Source organism: Dendronephthya gigantea, unplaced genomic scaffold, assembly GCF_004324835.1.
Source record: "Dendronephthya gigantea isolate DGI-Jeju-01 unplaced genomic scaffold, DenGig_1.0 000016F, whole genome shotgun sequence".
In the NCBI taxonomy this organism is placed as follows: Eukaryota; Metazoa; Cnidaria; class Anthozoa; order Malacalcyonacea; family Nephtheidae; genus Dendronephthya; species Dendronephthya gigantea.
The window spans coordinates 169,640-187,500 of record NW_021163026.1 but is presented as its reverse complement, the minus strand read 5'-3'; the positions used below and the strand labels follow the sequence as shown (position 1 = coordinate 187,500).

General features: G+C 36.5%; 2 protein-coding genes across 2 annotated transcripts in view; both read right to left on the bottom strand.

Annotated features, from left to right (window-relative positions):
• The window catches only part of LOC114520656 (stimulated by retinoic acid gene 6 protein-like), a 24,652-nt gene extending 10,099 nt beyond the window's left edge, over nt 1-14,553 (bottom strand). Inside the window, exons 1-10 of the mRNA XM_028540976.1 lie at nt 14,335-14,553; nt 8,513-8,575; nt 8,382-8,436; nt 7,772-7,857; nt 5,503-5,630; nt 5,241-5,361; nt 4,233-4,272; nt 898-1,047; nt 272-348; nt 5-66 (exon numbers count right to left, since the gene is read on the bottom strand). Coding sequence (XP_028396777.1) covers nt 5-66; nt 272-348; nt 898-1,047; nt 4,233-4,272; nt 5,241-5,361; nt 5,503-5,630; nt 7,772-7,857; nt 8,382-8,436; nt 8,513-8,556 — 763 coding nt within the window. The 5' untranslated portion in view covers nt 8,557-8,575; nt 14,335-14,553. The remainder of the gene's footprint in view (nt 1-4; nt 67-271; nt 349-897; nt 1,048-4,232; nt 4,273-5,240; nt 5,362-5,502; nt 5,631-7,771; nt 7,858-8,381; nt 8,437-8,512; nt 8,576-14,334) is intronic.
• A 481-nt stretch (nt 14,554-15,034) lies between these two features.
• On the bottom strand, nt 15,035-17,475 carry LOC114520752 (receptor for retinol uptake stra6-like). Its single transcript, XM_028541092.1, has 4 exons — nt 17,409-17,475; nt 17,066-17,229; nt 16,546-16,644; nt 15,035-15,842 (listed from the first exon to the last, which is right to left on the bottom strand). Exons 2-4 carry the CDS (start codon nt 17,178-17,180, stop codon nt 15,646-15,648), a joined length of 411 nt encoding a protein of 136 aa, XP_028396893.1. The 5' UTR covers nt 17,181-17,229; nt 17,409-17,475; the 3' UTR covers nt 15,035-15,645.
• Nucleotides 17,476-17,861: the final 386 nt, after the last annotated feature.

The following is a 17,861-nucleotide window of genomic DNA, read 5'->3' as shown; positions in this document are numbered from 1 at the left end:
TTACCTTTCTCGGGATTGTAAATTTTCCTCAGGTAGAACTCAGTTCTTGAATACTGGGGAGGTGGTCTACAAAACAAGGCAAAGTATTGAATTAGAAAATGTCCACTTTTAGGATATTCTCATTTATAACAACAATATTTTGCAATTGGTTGTTGTCATTTTCTTTTGATAAAAAGTCAGCACGGACAAGCAAAGTTGACAAGCTGTTTGGTAACTGAACAAACCTACTGAACAATCCTATATATACCAGTTTTATTTTGCATTTTCTTACCTCGGTTGGAAAATGTTTTTCACGTGATTCGTCAACCAAGGTCTGACCAATTTCATTTGCGAAGAGAAACTTTCATCCTAAATGTACACATATATGGGATATGCATTATTAAAGTGCATTATTAAACTTTTTAATGCGCTTCTATTATTTTCAAATTGTTAAAACCGCAAAGAACAAAAGCACTACTCTTGTGTATTCAGGGACCGCGGAGTAGTTTTTGGATTGAGGGGGCTTGAACCCAAGGCGTGAATCTTCTGGGCGGGTGTTCTGGTATTCTTGCCAAAAAATTCAGAAATCTGAATCCTGTCGAATTCCCGAAAATGCAATGAAAATTTACTGGTTGCAGTCTAATATGTTTCATACAAATTCCTAAAAAACAATAGATAATACTAGCTAATACTAGATAATACTAGCAGCTCCGCGGTCGCCATGGCATTCCAGATCTATAAAGCATATTCTTCATAAGCCGAAAAGTTTTATCATATAAAATAAACACTGTGTTATGAGCAGAACTTATGCCCAAACCCGACTGGACCCACCTCGGGTCCTCGCATTTCCCCTATATAAGAGTGGTATACGTCAAACTGAACTGGGCCAGGCTCTGCTATATCAACAAACCAACTTACATCATGGGAAAATAACTGCACTCCGAAGATTCCATATTCTTTAATCTCTCGATAAAGTACGAGTACAAACTTGCCAATGATGAAAACATAACATATTATTATTGGTATATTTATCAAGAAGACTGAACCGTGCTCGGACGCAGTATTGGTCTAAGGATTGATGAACAAAAACACGATGTTAAATGCTGGTTTAAAGCTGTAGAGATATCCGGTTAAGAAAAGGGAAAAAAGGTGGCAGTTTACATTTCGACATTTTGCTGCAATTTTAGACGCTATTTTCATCTTTTGACAAATGTGAAACAGTGAATAAGTTACGGACGTGTAACTTCAACTGAGACATAACTGAGCACATCAGAGTTTATTATTTGGCCCCTTTGTGCAACGTACCAAAATTTCAGACAACCTCGTACCCAGGGTCCCCGCGTTTAAAGTTCTGGTGACGCGAGGGGGACCCTGGCAAACTCCGATGCCGTGACGTCATGAATCTTGGAGATTACGTAATTTGTAACTTTTTGATCCGGGGGGTGATGGCTCTGTGCAGAACACTGGTGCAGAATGCAGAAGCAAACTTCGCGAAGACAAATAAATACATAACACAAATAAAAGAGATATAGACACAAAGATCGTTCTTACAAGATTCTTTTTACAAGATTCTTCTTACTTTGGTTTCCCTACTGGCAGCAGCAGTCTACATATTTTTGCAATCTTGTTTACCGAAGATGTATGAAAATTGACATGAAAAGATGAAAGATGAATCACATCACAATCACATTTTATATAATTCAAAGATTGGCTATTTGTGTAGGTTGTGGTTATGATAGATCTCTAAAGTCCAATCAGTATCGATAGGAATCGTTTGGTACATCAACTATAGCCTAATGGACTCATTATTGGATAAAAAAGACAACAACTTTAAGAACGTGACAGTGACTGGGAAGGCTATGAATTCAGTGTATATAAAATTGTATGTATATTTTATGATTAAAATACAGTTAAACTTTTAAGTTGATTTTGTTTGTCCTTATTTTTTATCATTGATGCTAAAGTTTGAAAACACCACTTCTAAAGCACATGTATATGTTATATGATATAGTGGATTTTTTTAAAAGACATGTAGAAATTTTAAATATATAATTCATGATATAAAAATATATAATTATGATGTACAATAATCAGCAAAATTCTTACATAGTTACTTGTACTTATAGGGTTGTCAACAAATAAACTGTCCTTCAATTGCAGACTTGTTCTGCGATTGTTTCAAAATGCTTTCCCAGTGGAGGTCTATATGTATGTTCATTGTAGTTAAAAACTTAAGTTCTATCATAGATATAGTACAATCTACAGACATCCATGCTTTGGCATTCAGCAGTTGATCAATGCAGCTTGGTACAATATAAAGTCAGTTTTCATTCCAAATATTTTGTAATTGCAGATTCTAGGCTAGGACCTTTTCCCACTTTATGCTGGATAAGTTCAGAAATGAGGAACAAATTCTATTTGTTGTAATAGCCTTAAAATATGTCAGCAATTTAATATTCAATATGATCAACCCAGATCAAACTGTGCACACACAAACTTGCACAAAACTACAAGAGGAATAGGTTTCAGAGCACATTTGTCTTACACTGTACATACTAGGAATAGATCACTAGAAAACAGAAACTATATATGATATATAATTGTATTGTTTTGTGGAGAAACACCATGTATATTTATTAATGCAAAGCTTTCAGTCTGTATGCCTGCATTGTCATCAGTGATAATCAAGGCATATGGATCGAATAGTTTGCATTAATAAATATATGTGGTGTTTTTCCACCTTGCAAACGTTTAAAGAACTTGTCATCATAGGCGTACAGGGCCAATTTCAACTGGGGGGGGGGGGCTGAGGCTATTTGCCCGAAAATTTTCTTCATCACCAAAATTTTCTAATATGAATCAAGGGCACAGAAGCGTTTTCGATATGCGGGGGGGGGGGGGTGGGGAGCCTCAAAACGGCCATTTACAGTTGAAGGACAGTCGTCATTACCAGATCAAAACCAAGGCATTACAATAGGGTGGATGAAAGTGACCATATGAAAATTGTATCAGTTCCATTTGGTGGTGATCAAATGACCCGAGTCAGGTCTGCTGGTGCAAAGGACTTGCGAGCTGGATCACATACTGCGAAAGAGAGCTGGGAACCATTGCAGTCCATTTGTCTCTGAGTTATTCCACACTAAGATGTCCTACCTACAGGTATTGAGATAAATATTAATCACTCAGTAAATACTGTATCAAATGTGATGTCATGAAAGTACATTAGAATGGCTGGTTTCCCCTTATTGTATTTGTGAATGCAACTACCATATACAGTATAAGTCAAACTGTCAAAGTATAAGTATTAGTCAAAATTAAAAACACTCATATCTCTCGTGAATCAGTTAACTTAATTATTTACTAAATATGTAGTTGTGACATCACGTTCTATTAAGTTAAAACTTTAGTTTTGTTGCTGAATCTATAGACTGCATTTTATTTTGGGCTTAACCACCGTAAAGCTAAACGGCTTCGAACAACCGGCCCCTGATATTTAATTTACAGTACCTGTTTCTTTATCCAGAACTCGATATGTCGTGTGTATATAGATTTATACATTTCCACGCGGATCACGAGTTCAAAATCTTCGGTATTAACCAGTAATTGAATAACTTTCTATCACCAAACATATGTTTAAAATTTTTACGCCATATTTGTGAAATTTTTCTATTTTGAGCTTCCCCCCCCGGTATGACGTTGCTATAAAAGGCCAGGTCACCAAATAATCCAAGATTTTTGGATTATTTGGTAACCTGGCAATCGGAGTTTGCCAGGGTCCCCCTCGCGTCACCAGAACTTTAAACGCGGGGACCCTGGGTACGAGGTTGAATTTCAGAAAATTTGATGAACATCAAGACTGCCATGCAACTTTCAAAATCGGAATTTTTAGCCGTTCGCATAAATTTTTACATGCAAGAATGATTACGTGCATCCGTCAATATAACTCACTCAATGGTTCTACTAAGATGGATCTCGCGTTAAAATTCACGTAAATTTTGGCTTGCTGGTGATTGTGTTTTTGGGCAGGTTGTAAAAAGCTAGTTATTAACGTTCTCTTCAAGCTAAATTTGCCCAATGTATATTGGCTGTGTTTTTTCGTGTTAACCACGACGTTAATACACGTACCCCTGGGGGGCGCCTTTTGTTTTGGGTAACTGATATTGGCTACTCTCTCTACGCACCCAAATTTTCTCGAGGGGAAAGTACAGTCGTGCACAAAACAAAAATCACACATATGGTCCATATGAACTTACTTTACACTGCTGAAAAGCGCTCGCTAATACTACACAAAAACTAGAGGAAAAAAACAAACAACAAACTGATTATTTTTCACCATATAATTTTATACAATCTCCGTTTTAATTGGTTAGTCACCTACAAATAATTCCAGGTATTTGTAGGTGACGTCAAATTTACAAAATTGTTCACGAATTTGTATAGGTAACCGTATGGTTTCGAGTGCAATTTGGAAAAAACAGTTTTTCTTGGATGTCTTTGAAAAATTCACGAGTGTATGTTTTTCAAAATCGCACGAGAATTTATGCTATTACCTATTAATAATATACATAAAAAAATTAAGGGACAGGTGCTACATAATTATATGATAAATAATTTATTCAATTAGCAAAATTCATGCGTAGTCGCATGTTGTTTTCAAATCGTGTCAAAAATAGAACTGTTTTAACGTTTTTACATAAAATATTTAATTTATATCAAGACACAAAAATTATAACACTCAGGAGCATTTTTAAAGAAATTAGCACTGGGATTTCACAAAAATTGCACTGCTCTAAACCAATCAGAATTGAGAACTTTTTTTATGTACATTATTAGAATGGGTAGTTTGACTTGACGCCACATCCCTCTGTTAGTATAAAATAAAATAAGGGTGGAGTCGAACTACGGAAAATTTCGTCATAAAACGGCGCTTGTGCACTCTTTTTGAAACATAAATATTTTTTTCTTATTTAATTTTCTTTTACCAGATAATTGCTTCATTAAAATTTGGATTTTCCCGCCATGCACATTCGTTCCCAATTCACTCAGCACGCGATTCTGTCTCGACTGACATATTCTACGTAGTTCGTCTACATAGTTTGTTTTGTCTTTATAGCCAGACGAATCATCTGTCAGACGGATTATTATGTAAAATTGGGCCATTCTTATAATATCAGGCTCAGTCTCATGTAATAATGATTCGATTGATGGATCGAACCTGGTTTAAACAGTAACTGTTAATTGAGCTTACTTTAGTTACTTACTAGATCACGCTATACGGAAGGCCCATCATTGCCCCAACAATTCTATGATACGACGTCAGGCAAGCGAAGTAGGGATAATAAATGAAAGCAATTTCAATTGCAATGCCAACGATGAGAAACGCTATTAAGAAATATTCACAAACAACTAGTGCGGCACCAGGTTAAAATAAATAAGAAGAGGCAGTTGGGGCTCAAATGAATGTTTTGTTTATTGAAATCAAATACGAGCATTTCGTTTTACAATACATTACATTTTCATTACCTTTTCCCCAAGCATTGCTGCCTTCGATCACTCCTCCAAAAACTAGTTTGACGATTGATCCAGTAGCAGCTCCAAACACAAACATGGTGGCAAGTCGGTCATGATCGATACCAAGGAAATCTACAGGGCTAAATACGGTGGAATATAGTTCAGGATATAATAAAACAATTATGTACCCCCGTGGGAAACTAATTACTGCAAAAATACAGATTTACAGTATTTATATTTATAGTACGCACGAGTAGATAACCCCCCACTACATCCGGCGGAAAAAAACACGCAACGCGTGAGTCGGAAACATGCCAGAATATGTCGTAGATATGCGTGGACGCCACGCGCGAGTGGAATAATGCGTGGGTGTGAGAAATAGGGCAAACAATGCATAATAATGAAGCGTAAATACGCATGATATCGTAAATACGCACGGTGATATGTTTGTTCGGCAACAATTTACTTATTACCCAGTAAGGATTCGGGAGGAAAATATTTTATTTTACTAGGGTTACAAATGCTGATACAAGTCATTACACATGCACCGTGTACCTAATAGTGGGTTGTATTGTAAAAGGAAAAACTACACCTTGACTTCAGGAGGTCATTTTGGTATATCATGAGTTACAATTTTTGTGCGATGAGCAGTTGAGCACACACTCATAACTGCTCTTCAGCAGATGCTCACATGCTAAATGAGATCATTCACACCACTGGAAGTTCTTGCCGATAAAATAGAACTAGGGTGGGGGAGAAACAAAATTTCAGACATGGAACAACGATTTTAAGATTTATTTGTTTTGCAAATCATCATGTTTGATCAGACTCTAGAAAGAATTGGAAAGTATCTACTTAGAACGCCTGTAGAATCCAGTATATAAGAAAATAATGCACACAAAAGATGTATTTATTCAAAATGATGATTTTGACCCAGAAATAATTGAAGCTGCAGTTGATAAGTGAAAGTTTCTTATTAAAAGGCTTTTAAACGACCACGATATTGAGGATGACGTCGAAAATAAAGACAGTGACAAAAAAAAACCGATTAGAACGGTTTAGAAGAAATTATTGTTTATTGCTGATTTGCTGTAACTAATTGCAAGACAAATAGGTGTTAAAATCGTTATTCCATAATTTTCTTTCTTCCTCACCCCAGTTTTATTTTATCGGCAAGATTTTCCAGTGCGTGTGAAAAATCTCATTGCACATGTGAGCATCTGCTCATGAGTAGTAACCGATATACCAAAATGACCCGCTGAAGTCAAGGTGTTATTTTTTCTTTTACAATGCTACCCACTATTAAGTACGCAGTGCATGTGTAATGACTTGTATCAGCATTTGTAACCCTAGTAAAATGAAACATTTTCCTCCTGAATCCTCACTGTGTGATAAGTAAAGCCCGTTTTCAACTTCAACCGTATCGTAGCAGGTTATCTGCAAAATATGGTTATTGCACAAAATCTTTTTATCGAGTTATATTATAAAAGAAATAGAAAACATTCAGTTATAGAAACACACAACTTCCACAAGGAAGTTTGGGAGAACTCGAAATAACGTGGAAAAAATCACCTTACGGTATCGTTTTCAAACACGCGTTTCTATAACTGCATAGAAACACGGAAAATGTTTTCTATTTCTTAAATAGCAGTCGACATGATATAACTTTAACAGTGTAGATAATTAAAGGAAGCGTACAGTATAAATACCGAAGCTAGACCACGTTGTGTGTTACATAAACTCGGCTCGTAAAGCTTCTAACGTGAAAGTCGCACTCTCGAAAAAGTTCTATTTCGAGCAGATGACATGCAGACCCGGTGAGATATTCTCATAAAAAGCATATTGTGTAATGACATTTTCGGTAATTACGTCACAAAATTTTAACATCACAACGTTTCAAATTGAAAACCACCTTAAATGAAATGGATTTCAAGTTTTACTCTCACGAGTCACCTGCAATGATGCAAAATATCCTTCTTCAACACATGCATGAAAAAAGGAAATTTTTTGTTTTGACCAATAAGCCATACTACGAGAACGAAACTGAGGGGCCAAGACCGCGAGCCGTTCCCGCGTTATGGCTTATTTCCATATTTATTTGTAAAAATGCACGTCAGTGAATGCTAAAATTCTTTTTCATGCACGGGTTATAGAAAAATGTTTTGCATCTTGGCACATACCTTGTGAGAATAAAACTTGAATTGAAATCCATCTTATTTAAGGTGGTACTAAATTTAAAACGATAATGTTGTGACGTAATTACCGAAAAAGTCTATCTTACATAACAAGTCCTGGTCGGCCTCCCCAAACGTCTTTCTTGAAACTCTTTCTTCGTCGCAGAAATGACAATATCGTGAGAATTATTGCCTGGAAGAGATTGCACGTTTCCATCACTCGTTATACATCATCTTCAACCCGACATGCAATAACAATTCCCTTGGTAAAATATTGTGATTATGGACTCTGTCAGAAATATTAGTCTAGCAAATGTATAAAAAGGTACACGTGGTTAACTTTTATAACCGTAGCTATATAGAAAGAATCGGCAAATCAGAGGTGCATGTGTATTCTCAAGTTGCATTCCAGATTTAATTATGCAAAATGCATAATTAAGACTTTAAAACAGTAAATATGTTGTAAAAAATAAAATGATGTAACAACAGGGGGAATTTCGTTTTAGACCAATCAGCAAGTTTGTTTACGTTTTCAATAACCATTCAGAATGCATAAATTTTGACTACCTTCAATAATAAGGTACATAATTTACCATTTTACATAAAGTATTACATATTTAGGCATTTTGATTGGCTTTGCCTAAAAGATGTAAGAAAATATGTCGATTAACTTTAAAACGAAATTCCACCTTGCTTGATTTAACACTTTAAACTTACAGCAGGAATCAGAAACAGGTGAGGATAATATCTTGTATCAACATCACATGCAGCACTAGAAATAAGAAAACACATTGACACTTGAAACAATTACAGACATTTATAGCTAAACTATTATGAAGTATACTCACGCAGTGGGAGATTCGTTGGAAGATAAGTTTGTCTGGTTAGTCATTGCTGGTAAGATACGTAAGCTATAAGAGAAATCGGAATAAGGTCTGCTATCCATTGCAACAATATTGTAGCGAAGCTTAGCGTATTCCTTAATTTGTTTCAAAGTCATTAGTTCTATCTGTGAGTTCCCAGGAAAGAATGATATATTCGCTGCGGTACGGTTGAAGTGGAAAACAGCGCTAAGCCAGGTTGTGACCAACAATAGACTACAACTTTTTATCCATGCAAGAAAATGCAATCAAATCGCCACAGCTGAAATGAGCTTACTGAAATTAGTAGAAATGCAAAGTTTGGTTGCGAAATGTTGTAAAATACAGAAAATATAGCCTTGCGAAGTTCGCAAATTTGTATACTTTTTAGGACAAACGGAAATTGTTACCACATTTAGGTCAAAAATGGTAACAATTTCTGTTTGTCCTAAAAAGTATACAAATTTGCAAACTGTGCAAGCATAAAGGTTCGACCTACGACATAATCACATAAAATGGTCATCAGATACGTTATATCTGATGGCAAGCCTCACTAGTACACTACAATTATACAAATAGGGGGCTTTAGCAGTGACTACGAGTACGACGTGACGACGAAAACTCGTAGTCGTTGAGTACGCGTATAGATATGATGAGGGTTCAGACACAAATTTAACCACACGGTCCCTTTCTCTAGCAAATGAGAGGAGTTTATTTTCATCTTTGTTGTCAATATAAATGGTTCGGCTCCATTTTCAATTTTCAGTGAGACATCTGAGTGTTAATCTGTAGCGTAAGTAAACAACGCGCGAGATTCTCGCGGCGAGAATGACGAATCTCGTACTCGTAGTCATTTCTAAAGCTCCTTGATAATACAGACATAACAGGTATTGGCGAATTTATGTAATTATATGTAATTATATAAATATATATTAGCCGCTATTCTGCTATTAGGAACAACGATGCTTCACAATAGTGAGTCTACACTGTCAATTTGTTTCCAAATATAGAAGCAATGGATAATGCTTTAGGATTAGTCAAATATGCTTTATATTTCTCTTTCATTTTCCCAATTGAGCACGTAAACTATACAGTAGAGTAGCCTGAATATAAGGTATATAGCGACAAACCAGTCTACAATAAAGTAATGGTCATCAAATACGTTATATCTGATGGCAAGCCTCACTAGTACACTACAATTCTACAAATAGGGAGCTTTAGCAGTGACTACGAGTACGACGACGAAAACTCGGCCAAAACTCGTAGTCGCTGAGTACGCGTATAGATATGATGAGGGTTCAGACACAAATTTAACCACACGGTCCCTTTCTCTAGCAAATGAGAGGAGTTTATTTTCATGTTTGTTGTCAATATAAATGGATCGGCTCCATTTTCAAATTTCGGGGGGGGGGGTGATGCCTCTAGTCACGCTTTTTTAATCAGAAGTGAGACATCTGGGTGTTAATCTGTGGCGTAAGCAAACAACGCGCGAGATTCTCGCGGCGAGAATGACGAATCTCGTACTCGTAGTCACTTCTAAAGCTCCCTGATAATACAGACATAACAGGTATTGGCGAATTTATGTAATTATATGTAATTATATAAATATATATTAGCCGCTATTAGGAACAACGATGCTTTACAAAAGTGAGTCTACACTGTCAATTTGTTTCCAAATATAGAAGCAATGGATAATGCTTTAGGATTAGTCAGATATGCTCTATATTTCTCTTTCATTTTCCCAATTGAGCATGTAAACTATATAGTAGAGTAGCCTGAATATAAGTTATATAGCGACAAGCCAGTCTACAATAAAGTAATAACAATGTCGATATTTTTGCGGACTTACGGACGATTGATTTTTCCTGGAAACAAAATTCTCTGGATGGAAACGCTTCTTGCTTGAAATAACACTTAAAGCTTGACACGGGAATCGAGACGTATCGGGTTTCATAACTACATAAGCCTGATTCTCAAATTTCACGGCCTGACACTCGGCAATTATCAGAGTCAGTGGCACATGAAATGAATTTAAGCATTTGAAATAAACGACAGAATTTTTAATTGCAAACATGTTTCGACTTAACTATATATAAGCCATCTTCAGTGCGAATGAATTAGTTATTTACATTGTTAAATATATAAAGTAGAAATAAATCAAATAATGATACAGGCGAGGTGATACTCAATGAATAACATAATTGCGTTCGACGAAGGAGAACGCTTCCTAATCGTGACGTCACGGCTGGATGCTATGTCATTTCGAGATTTTTGGATGTAACATTTGCCTCGGTTTCGTGTTTTTGCGTATGCTCTGATTTCCGGGTTTTGTGCCGTGTCCTAATGTCACGTGCTTTCCGTATTTTGCGATAATACGCTGTTGTTTATAGGACCGGGCATTTGGCTTTCATATTCGCCTGTTTATTAAGAAGTTATGGGAATTGTACACTCGATTATTTTGATTTGAAGTGTCTGCAATATGACTGAGAATTCTCGTCAAAGCATCAGGAAGCTATCTTCCGTTGGTTTAACCATGCGAAATCCGGAATTTTATTTGCTCATAAAGTAAACAAACCGCACCACCGAACGCACTTGCTAATCTTTGATTACTTCTAGTTATTTACTACAATGATTGACAACATAACAGGATACAAGATATGCATAATAAGTAGAACAGCACGACAGACACAGACCAAATGGGTAACACGGGTAACGGATAACCGGGTAATCGAATAGCCGGATAACCGGTAACTCTAGTAACTGATCATTGATAAATATCCATGTTCGATATCGATATGAAGATCATTTCTAGTCTTAACGGTAAATTAGATTAAGAATAACAGTAACTTCAATTTCTATAACTAGGATATCTATTTACATTTTTGAATCTAGATGTCTTCAGTGTTTGTAGAAGTCTTCACCGCATTTAACAAAACGTTAGATTTAATAACAAAACTTTTGAATTTCCAATGATTATTGATATCATGTTTTTAAAGTAGTATCTGACTGTTTGATCGCGTAGAAAAACGTTCTCGCAGATGCTTTAGGTGAAACAACTGAATGAAGGGTCGAATGTCCGAACTGATGGGACTTAATTTGCGGGCTTCAAAAGTTTGATCCTTATTCTTAGCACATGAGTTGCACAATGAAAATATTCATTTCTCAGCTGGCTTTTCGCTTGTCCTTGGTATGTATACTCTGGGAACATTTTAGACACAATAACTATATCGTTGGGTGGCTCTGGGATATGATTGCAAACCAGAGCAGCAAAAGCTGCAAAATAGAGCAGCGAGGGTAATCACCAAATCTCTAATTGATGCTAGTTCCAGCGACCTTTTTAACAAACTAGGTTGGGATATTCTTTTAATACGCCGGAAAAAACATAAGGGTGTAATGATGTTCAAAACTCTAAATGATTAAACACCGACATATCTTCTTGATTTATTTCAAGTTCGCAGCACTAGATACAACTTAAGAAATTCTGAAAACACTTTAATTATTTGTGCCAAAACCGCGAACAAATTATGCAAAACGTAGTTTTAGTTATAGTGGTGCAGTGTTGTGGAATGAGTTACCACTAAATGTACGAGCATTTTATGCTCCCTTAACCAGTTTAAAAGAGAGATTAGACTCCCGCACGGCAATCTTGTAAATCGTTCAGTCTTGTGTAATTGTCCTATGTATACCTGTACTTTGTAACTTTTCTTTAAATGTCCAACCTTTTTATACTGTAGATTTTACCGTGGTTTAATAAAGTTTTTGATTGATTGATTGATTTTTGATTGATTGATTTTTGATTGATTGATTTTTGATTGATTGATTGATCTTCATATTCTCGCAAGTTTTCACCACATCCAAAGCACTTCGACGTCTTTTTCGGACAAAATTCCAACAGGTATATTAAGAATTGTTGGGGATTCGGATTTGGAAACGGTGGGTGAGGTTGTGGTTGGGGTTGTGGGGGATAAAATTGTGGTTGATGTTGTGGTTGTGGGGGGGGGATAAAGTTGTGGTTGAGGTTGTGGTTGTAGACGAGTTTGTGGTTGAGGTTGACCATGGGAATAAAATGTTTGAGGTTGAATGAGTAGATGGGAAAGAAATTATTGTGGTTCAGGTTGTGATTGGTAATGAAGTTGTAGTTCACGGATTGATCGCGGGTGCGGTTGGCAATGAAAATGATTGGCAAATACTCGTTGTATGTGCAATGACGTGGTGTTTGGTCGCACCGACGTCGCAGACAAAGGTGGGGCGTGAATCTGGTAAGTCATAGGCGGTGCTTTTAAAACGACGGAGCCTGCAGAAGTTGAAATTCTGGCAATTTGCTTTCTTGATTTGATTGAGCTACAGCTGATTGTAATGACATGCAAAGACTAATGACAAAGTCATTAGTTCTATCCGAGTGTTCATGAAAGTATGATATACGCGACGTGTCGCTACGGTATGGCTGAAGTGGAAAACAGCGCTAAGCCAGGTTGTGACCAACAATAGACTACTTTTTTATCTATACAAGGAAATGCAATCATGATCAAATCACGACAGCTGTAAAGTGCGTACCGAAATTAATATGGAATTAGTATTTGCAAATTTGTATGGAAATGGTGACCGCATTTTGGCCAAAAATGGTAACAATTTCCGTTTGTCCTAAAAGGTATACAAATTTGCAAACTGTTCAAGGCTATATTTCCTGAATTTTACAACATTTCGCAACCAAGCCTTGCGTTCTACTAATCTTAAAACGCTCTTTTCAGCCGTGGTGATTTGATTGCATTTCCTTGCATAGATCAAAAAGTAGTCTATAATGCAAAAGGTCTATCTGCATAAAGATTTTAAAAAGCCAAAGGCATTATTTGCATAAGGTTTAAAGGGTCTTAATTTCGAGTGCCAAAAATCATAATTATTTGCATAATTTCTATATTCATACAGACAAGGAAATGAAGTAATAAAAGCGGTAAGAATTCAATAATCATTCTTCCTGGCAAAAGTATGAAGCCGAGATGGCGGTGTTGCTAAAAACCATTTTAACTGACCGACCAAAACCCTGATAAATTATATCGATCTGATTCGATCATGATCTCGAACTTGTGAACTTCTGAACTTGTCTTTGTGGCTTTCACAGAAAACGTGTCTTTGTGGCTTTGACAGATATTGTAAGGACTTCAATACACGCATGCAAATCTGAATGAATTTCGACCATATCAATGTCTGCATAATAATGATAATATCGTAGTATATAGAATTACGAGTACACGACATGCAGTTGAATTCTGTACACTTGATTTACGTTAATATTCGACGTTTCAACCTACGACAAAATCAGATATAACGTATTTGATGTCCATTTTATGTCATGGCAAGCCTCGCTAGTAAACAACAATTCCACAAATAGGGAGCTTTAGCAGTGACGAGTACGACTACGAGTACGAAAATTCGGCAAAAACTCGTAGTCGTTGAGCTTTCGAGTACGAAATTTATCAAAATACTCGTACTCAAAAGCTCGACGACTACGAATCTTGGCTGATGGGAGGATGGCGTAAGCAAACAACGATATGTAATTATGTAAATTTTAATATATATATCAGCTGCTATTCTGCTAATATTTGTCTGCTATTCTGCTAAACACTGTCAGTTTGTTTTCAAATATACTGAGAAGCAATGGTTAATGCTTTAGGATTAGTCAGATATGCTCTATATTTCTTTTTTATTTTCCTAATTGTGCACGTAAACTATACAGTAGAGTAGAATATAAGTTATATAGCGACAAGCCAGTACACAATAAAATAATAACAATGTCGATATTATTGTCGACTTACGGACAATTGAATTTTCCTGGGAAAGAAAATCTCTGGATGGAAACGCTTCTTGCTTGAAATAACAGTTTATGCTTGACACGGGAATCAAGACGTATCAGGTTTCATAACTACATAAGCCTGATTCTCAAATTTCACGGCCTCAAGTCGGCAATTAGGGCGATTTAGCACGAGGACGTGAACGTCAAAGACGATGTGAAAATGGCGAATAAGTGGCGTTTGCGCCCAAATATGGACATGCCACGCCATTTACTCGCCATTTTCACGTCGTCTATGACGTTCACGTCTTGATGCTAAATCTCCCTATTATCAGCGTCAGTGGCACATGAAATGAACTTAAGCATTTGAAATTAATTTTTAATAGCAAACATGTTTCGACTTAACTATAAGCCATCTTCGGTGCGAATGAATTGGTTATTTACATTGTTAAATATATAAAGTAGAAATTAAATCTCCCCGGAGGGTACTCACCTGACGGGGAGATGTAGTTCTCCGAGGATCTTCGAAGATTGATAGGAGCAAATGAGCAATACTGGTGCAGATCCGCGGCCAGCAGCGGTCTGGAACCCACGCTAATTTATCGGTATATAACGGTTGGGGAACCAGTATTGTTCCTATCAGTCTTCGAAGGACCTCGGAGAACTACATCTCCCCGTCAGGTGAGTACCCTCCGGGGAAATTTAATTCCTCCTTCGTACCTTCTTCGACTGATACTCACAATACTGGTGCAGATTTCAAAGCCTTACTGCAAGGCCTCTGATACTAAACCGACAACCAAAGCAAAACAGAAAATGAACTTTTAATTTTCAACAACTATGTACTCAACACAGCATTTGCAAAGGTATTTTGAGTCTTTTTATGATGTTTGTTAAAAACATTTGCCGAAGACCAAACAGATGCAGCTAGTATAATCTCCAACGGCACGCCCACGTTTGCGCTTCCGATATCGAGGTTGATCTCGTTGAATGTCCGGTGTAGTCTACAGATATTCCTGCTTTAGCAAGCAAGGATCGCAGCAAGGACAGTGTTTGGGATCGAATAGCTTTGTGAGGAACCTTGTACCGGTGCACTATATTTGTTATATTAATACTACATTTCTTCATTAACCACAACATGACAACAAGGCTTGATATCGTCAAAACACCCTGCTTTTCACATTCGAAAATGCATGTGTGGATGAAAATGTTTTGTCATGCACGGTTCGTTTCCAAACGTAATACAACTAACTAGCTAATAAAAAAAGAAAATCTAATACAACTAACCAGCTAATAAAAAAAAAAAATCTAAAGAAACATGCAACTTAAACATGATTATTTACTTATCTAGTAATAATCCTGCATTATCTGGGCCATAATTACCAACTTCGATTTTGACGTCGCTATCTTTGACACACATTGTCTTCGCACGTTTTCGTTCAGCTGCAAGTTGTGGATTGCGAGCCAAGGTGAGTGCGATGAACCACTTGGCGCGGGCCTGGGGAGAGCGAATCCACTTTGGTCCACTTTTCCTTTCTAGGATATATACAACGATGAGGAAGTCAGATAAACATTGTTTGATATTGGAAAACTGAATTTAGCGCTAGTGGTTGGTGGTTATGACCACCACAAGCGTAGCAGTGATAGAGTCTATAATAGAGGTTTTCTATACGATTCAAATAACCAATTGTAGTATCGTTAATTGGCATAATTAATCATGATGATAACTTATATGGATATTAGTATTCGCATATACAATGAATGATGTATATATATAAAGTTTTTAAATACTGATATAGGTATATATTTTCTGAGTACTTGACTGAGTGGGACCAATACCAATTAATGTGAACAGGGTTGGTAGATTTTATGAATAAATAAGCCAAATATATTAACATAACATTTGTTTTCTTTGTTTGAAACAAAGGAATCAAAGGGCCGCCAATAACAATGTTTGGCTTATTTATTCAGTAACTTACCAACCCTGAATGTGAACGATTCCGAGAATAGTTTAAAAACAGCTGAATTCCGAATGAATTAATAATAATTATATGGATAGCCCGTTTTGCTTCTGTTGATGATTAATAACTATTTACAAGCTACCGTTAACCGTGGTGTATAGGTTTTAACCTTTCTTCCTTACTAATGCATATTTTATAATACAGCAAAGTTCCACCATTTGTTTGATACGAATATTCAGTCCCTAATTCAGTAAAGACGGATACGTGGCAGAACTTACGTGTTTCGTGATCATCGATCAGTGTTTGACAAAACACTCGAAGAACTGGGTTTCTAAAAGCTGCTTGGACGTGAAGATAACAGATGTACGCATTGTAACCTTTTAACAGAATTAAAATACAAAGTTTTTCTTCCAAACATAAAGGATAAGGCCTTTTTGTTAAACAAAAAATCATAATTAGTTTCCTCATGTAATCACAAAAGAATGTTTCACGCTGATATGTCATACGAAAAAATCTTAGAAATGCATGCATTGTTTGAACGCCACCCACGTTTTGACCAAAACTACTTAAGCAGCCTCATTTCGTGAAACAGACTGTAGTGGACGATTTTTGGTAAAACAATACTTTCAGCATGTCTTAATCTCTATCTATATAGTACCCACAAAAAAAGCGTTCACCATCCATGTTTATCATGCTATATTAATATTATGGCATGTGAGATGTTAAAAAAATCCAAATATCAACAGATAACTTAAACCCTCTCTCTCCTCTTCCCACCTTTCTGTCCCTCTGCGTTACCTGGATCAAACCGTTGAAAACCATCAGGCATGATGCTATGATCAATTCTGGGCAACATCAGAAATCCCACAATCATTGTTTTTAGGATACGAAATATGGCAGAAAAGACACCCATCGGAAGTCCCACGAAAAACCAGAAATACGAAAACACCAAATAGACATTCCTGCGGAGAGGATGAAAAATATACGATATTTCCAAGGTAAATCAGAGTGTTTCTCATATTTCTAAAGTAAAGTCCTGGAAATCCTACAAATATTCAAACAAAATGATCGCTTCGTGGTATTGGAATCTGACTCAACCAGTGTACCGTCTAGCCCCTCATAAAGCGCAATGAAGACGTACCTGTTGTTTATGGAAATGACGTTTCTAGAGAAATTACGATCCCGGAATATTGTCACAGAAGCTGCAATGGAGCACAGCCCAGAGCCAACAGTATGCTAAAGAGAATGTCAGACAAAAACTGTTAAGACTTAAGGCGACAACTTTAGCATTGAAGTGGAATTGAAGTTCGTATGTAAACAACAGTGGCGTAGCCAGCCCGACAATTTAGTCATGCTATGCTAATATTTCGATGTTCATTGACTGTTAAAACAATGAATTTCTAAAGAAATGAATAATGATAATACCATGAAATTTGCATAGTATGACTAAATCGTCAGGCTGGCTACGCCACTGGTAAACAAACGGTTTGTTTACAGTTAAAACTTCAATAGTTTTAAAAAACGCTGTACTGTCTGAGCATCTAACACTATTTAGTCTCGCTACGTTTTTAAATGAAGTTAGCGCTTATTATCA

Bases quoted from the DNA above. Each gene is read 5' to 3' on its own strand.
- LOC114520752 (XM_028541092.1), bottom strand. From the start codon at position 17,180: ATGGGTGTCTTTTCTGCCATATTTCGTATCCTAAAAACAATGATTGTG. The intron at 16,645-17,065 runs GTAACGCAGAGG...TTCTGTTAAAAG, and splicing joins TTTTCAACGGTTTGATCCAG to GTTACAATGCGTACATCTGT. The intron at 15,843-16,545 runs GTAAGTTCTGCC...TATATATCCTAG, and splicing joins GATCGATGATCACGAAACAC to AAAGGAAAAGTGGACCAAAG.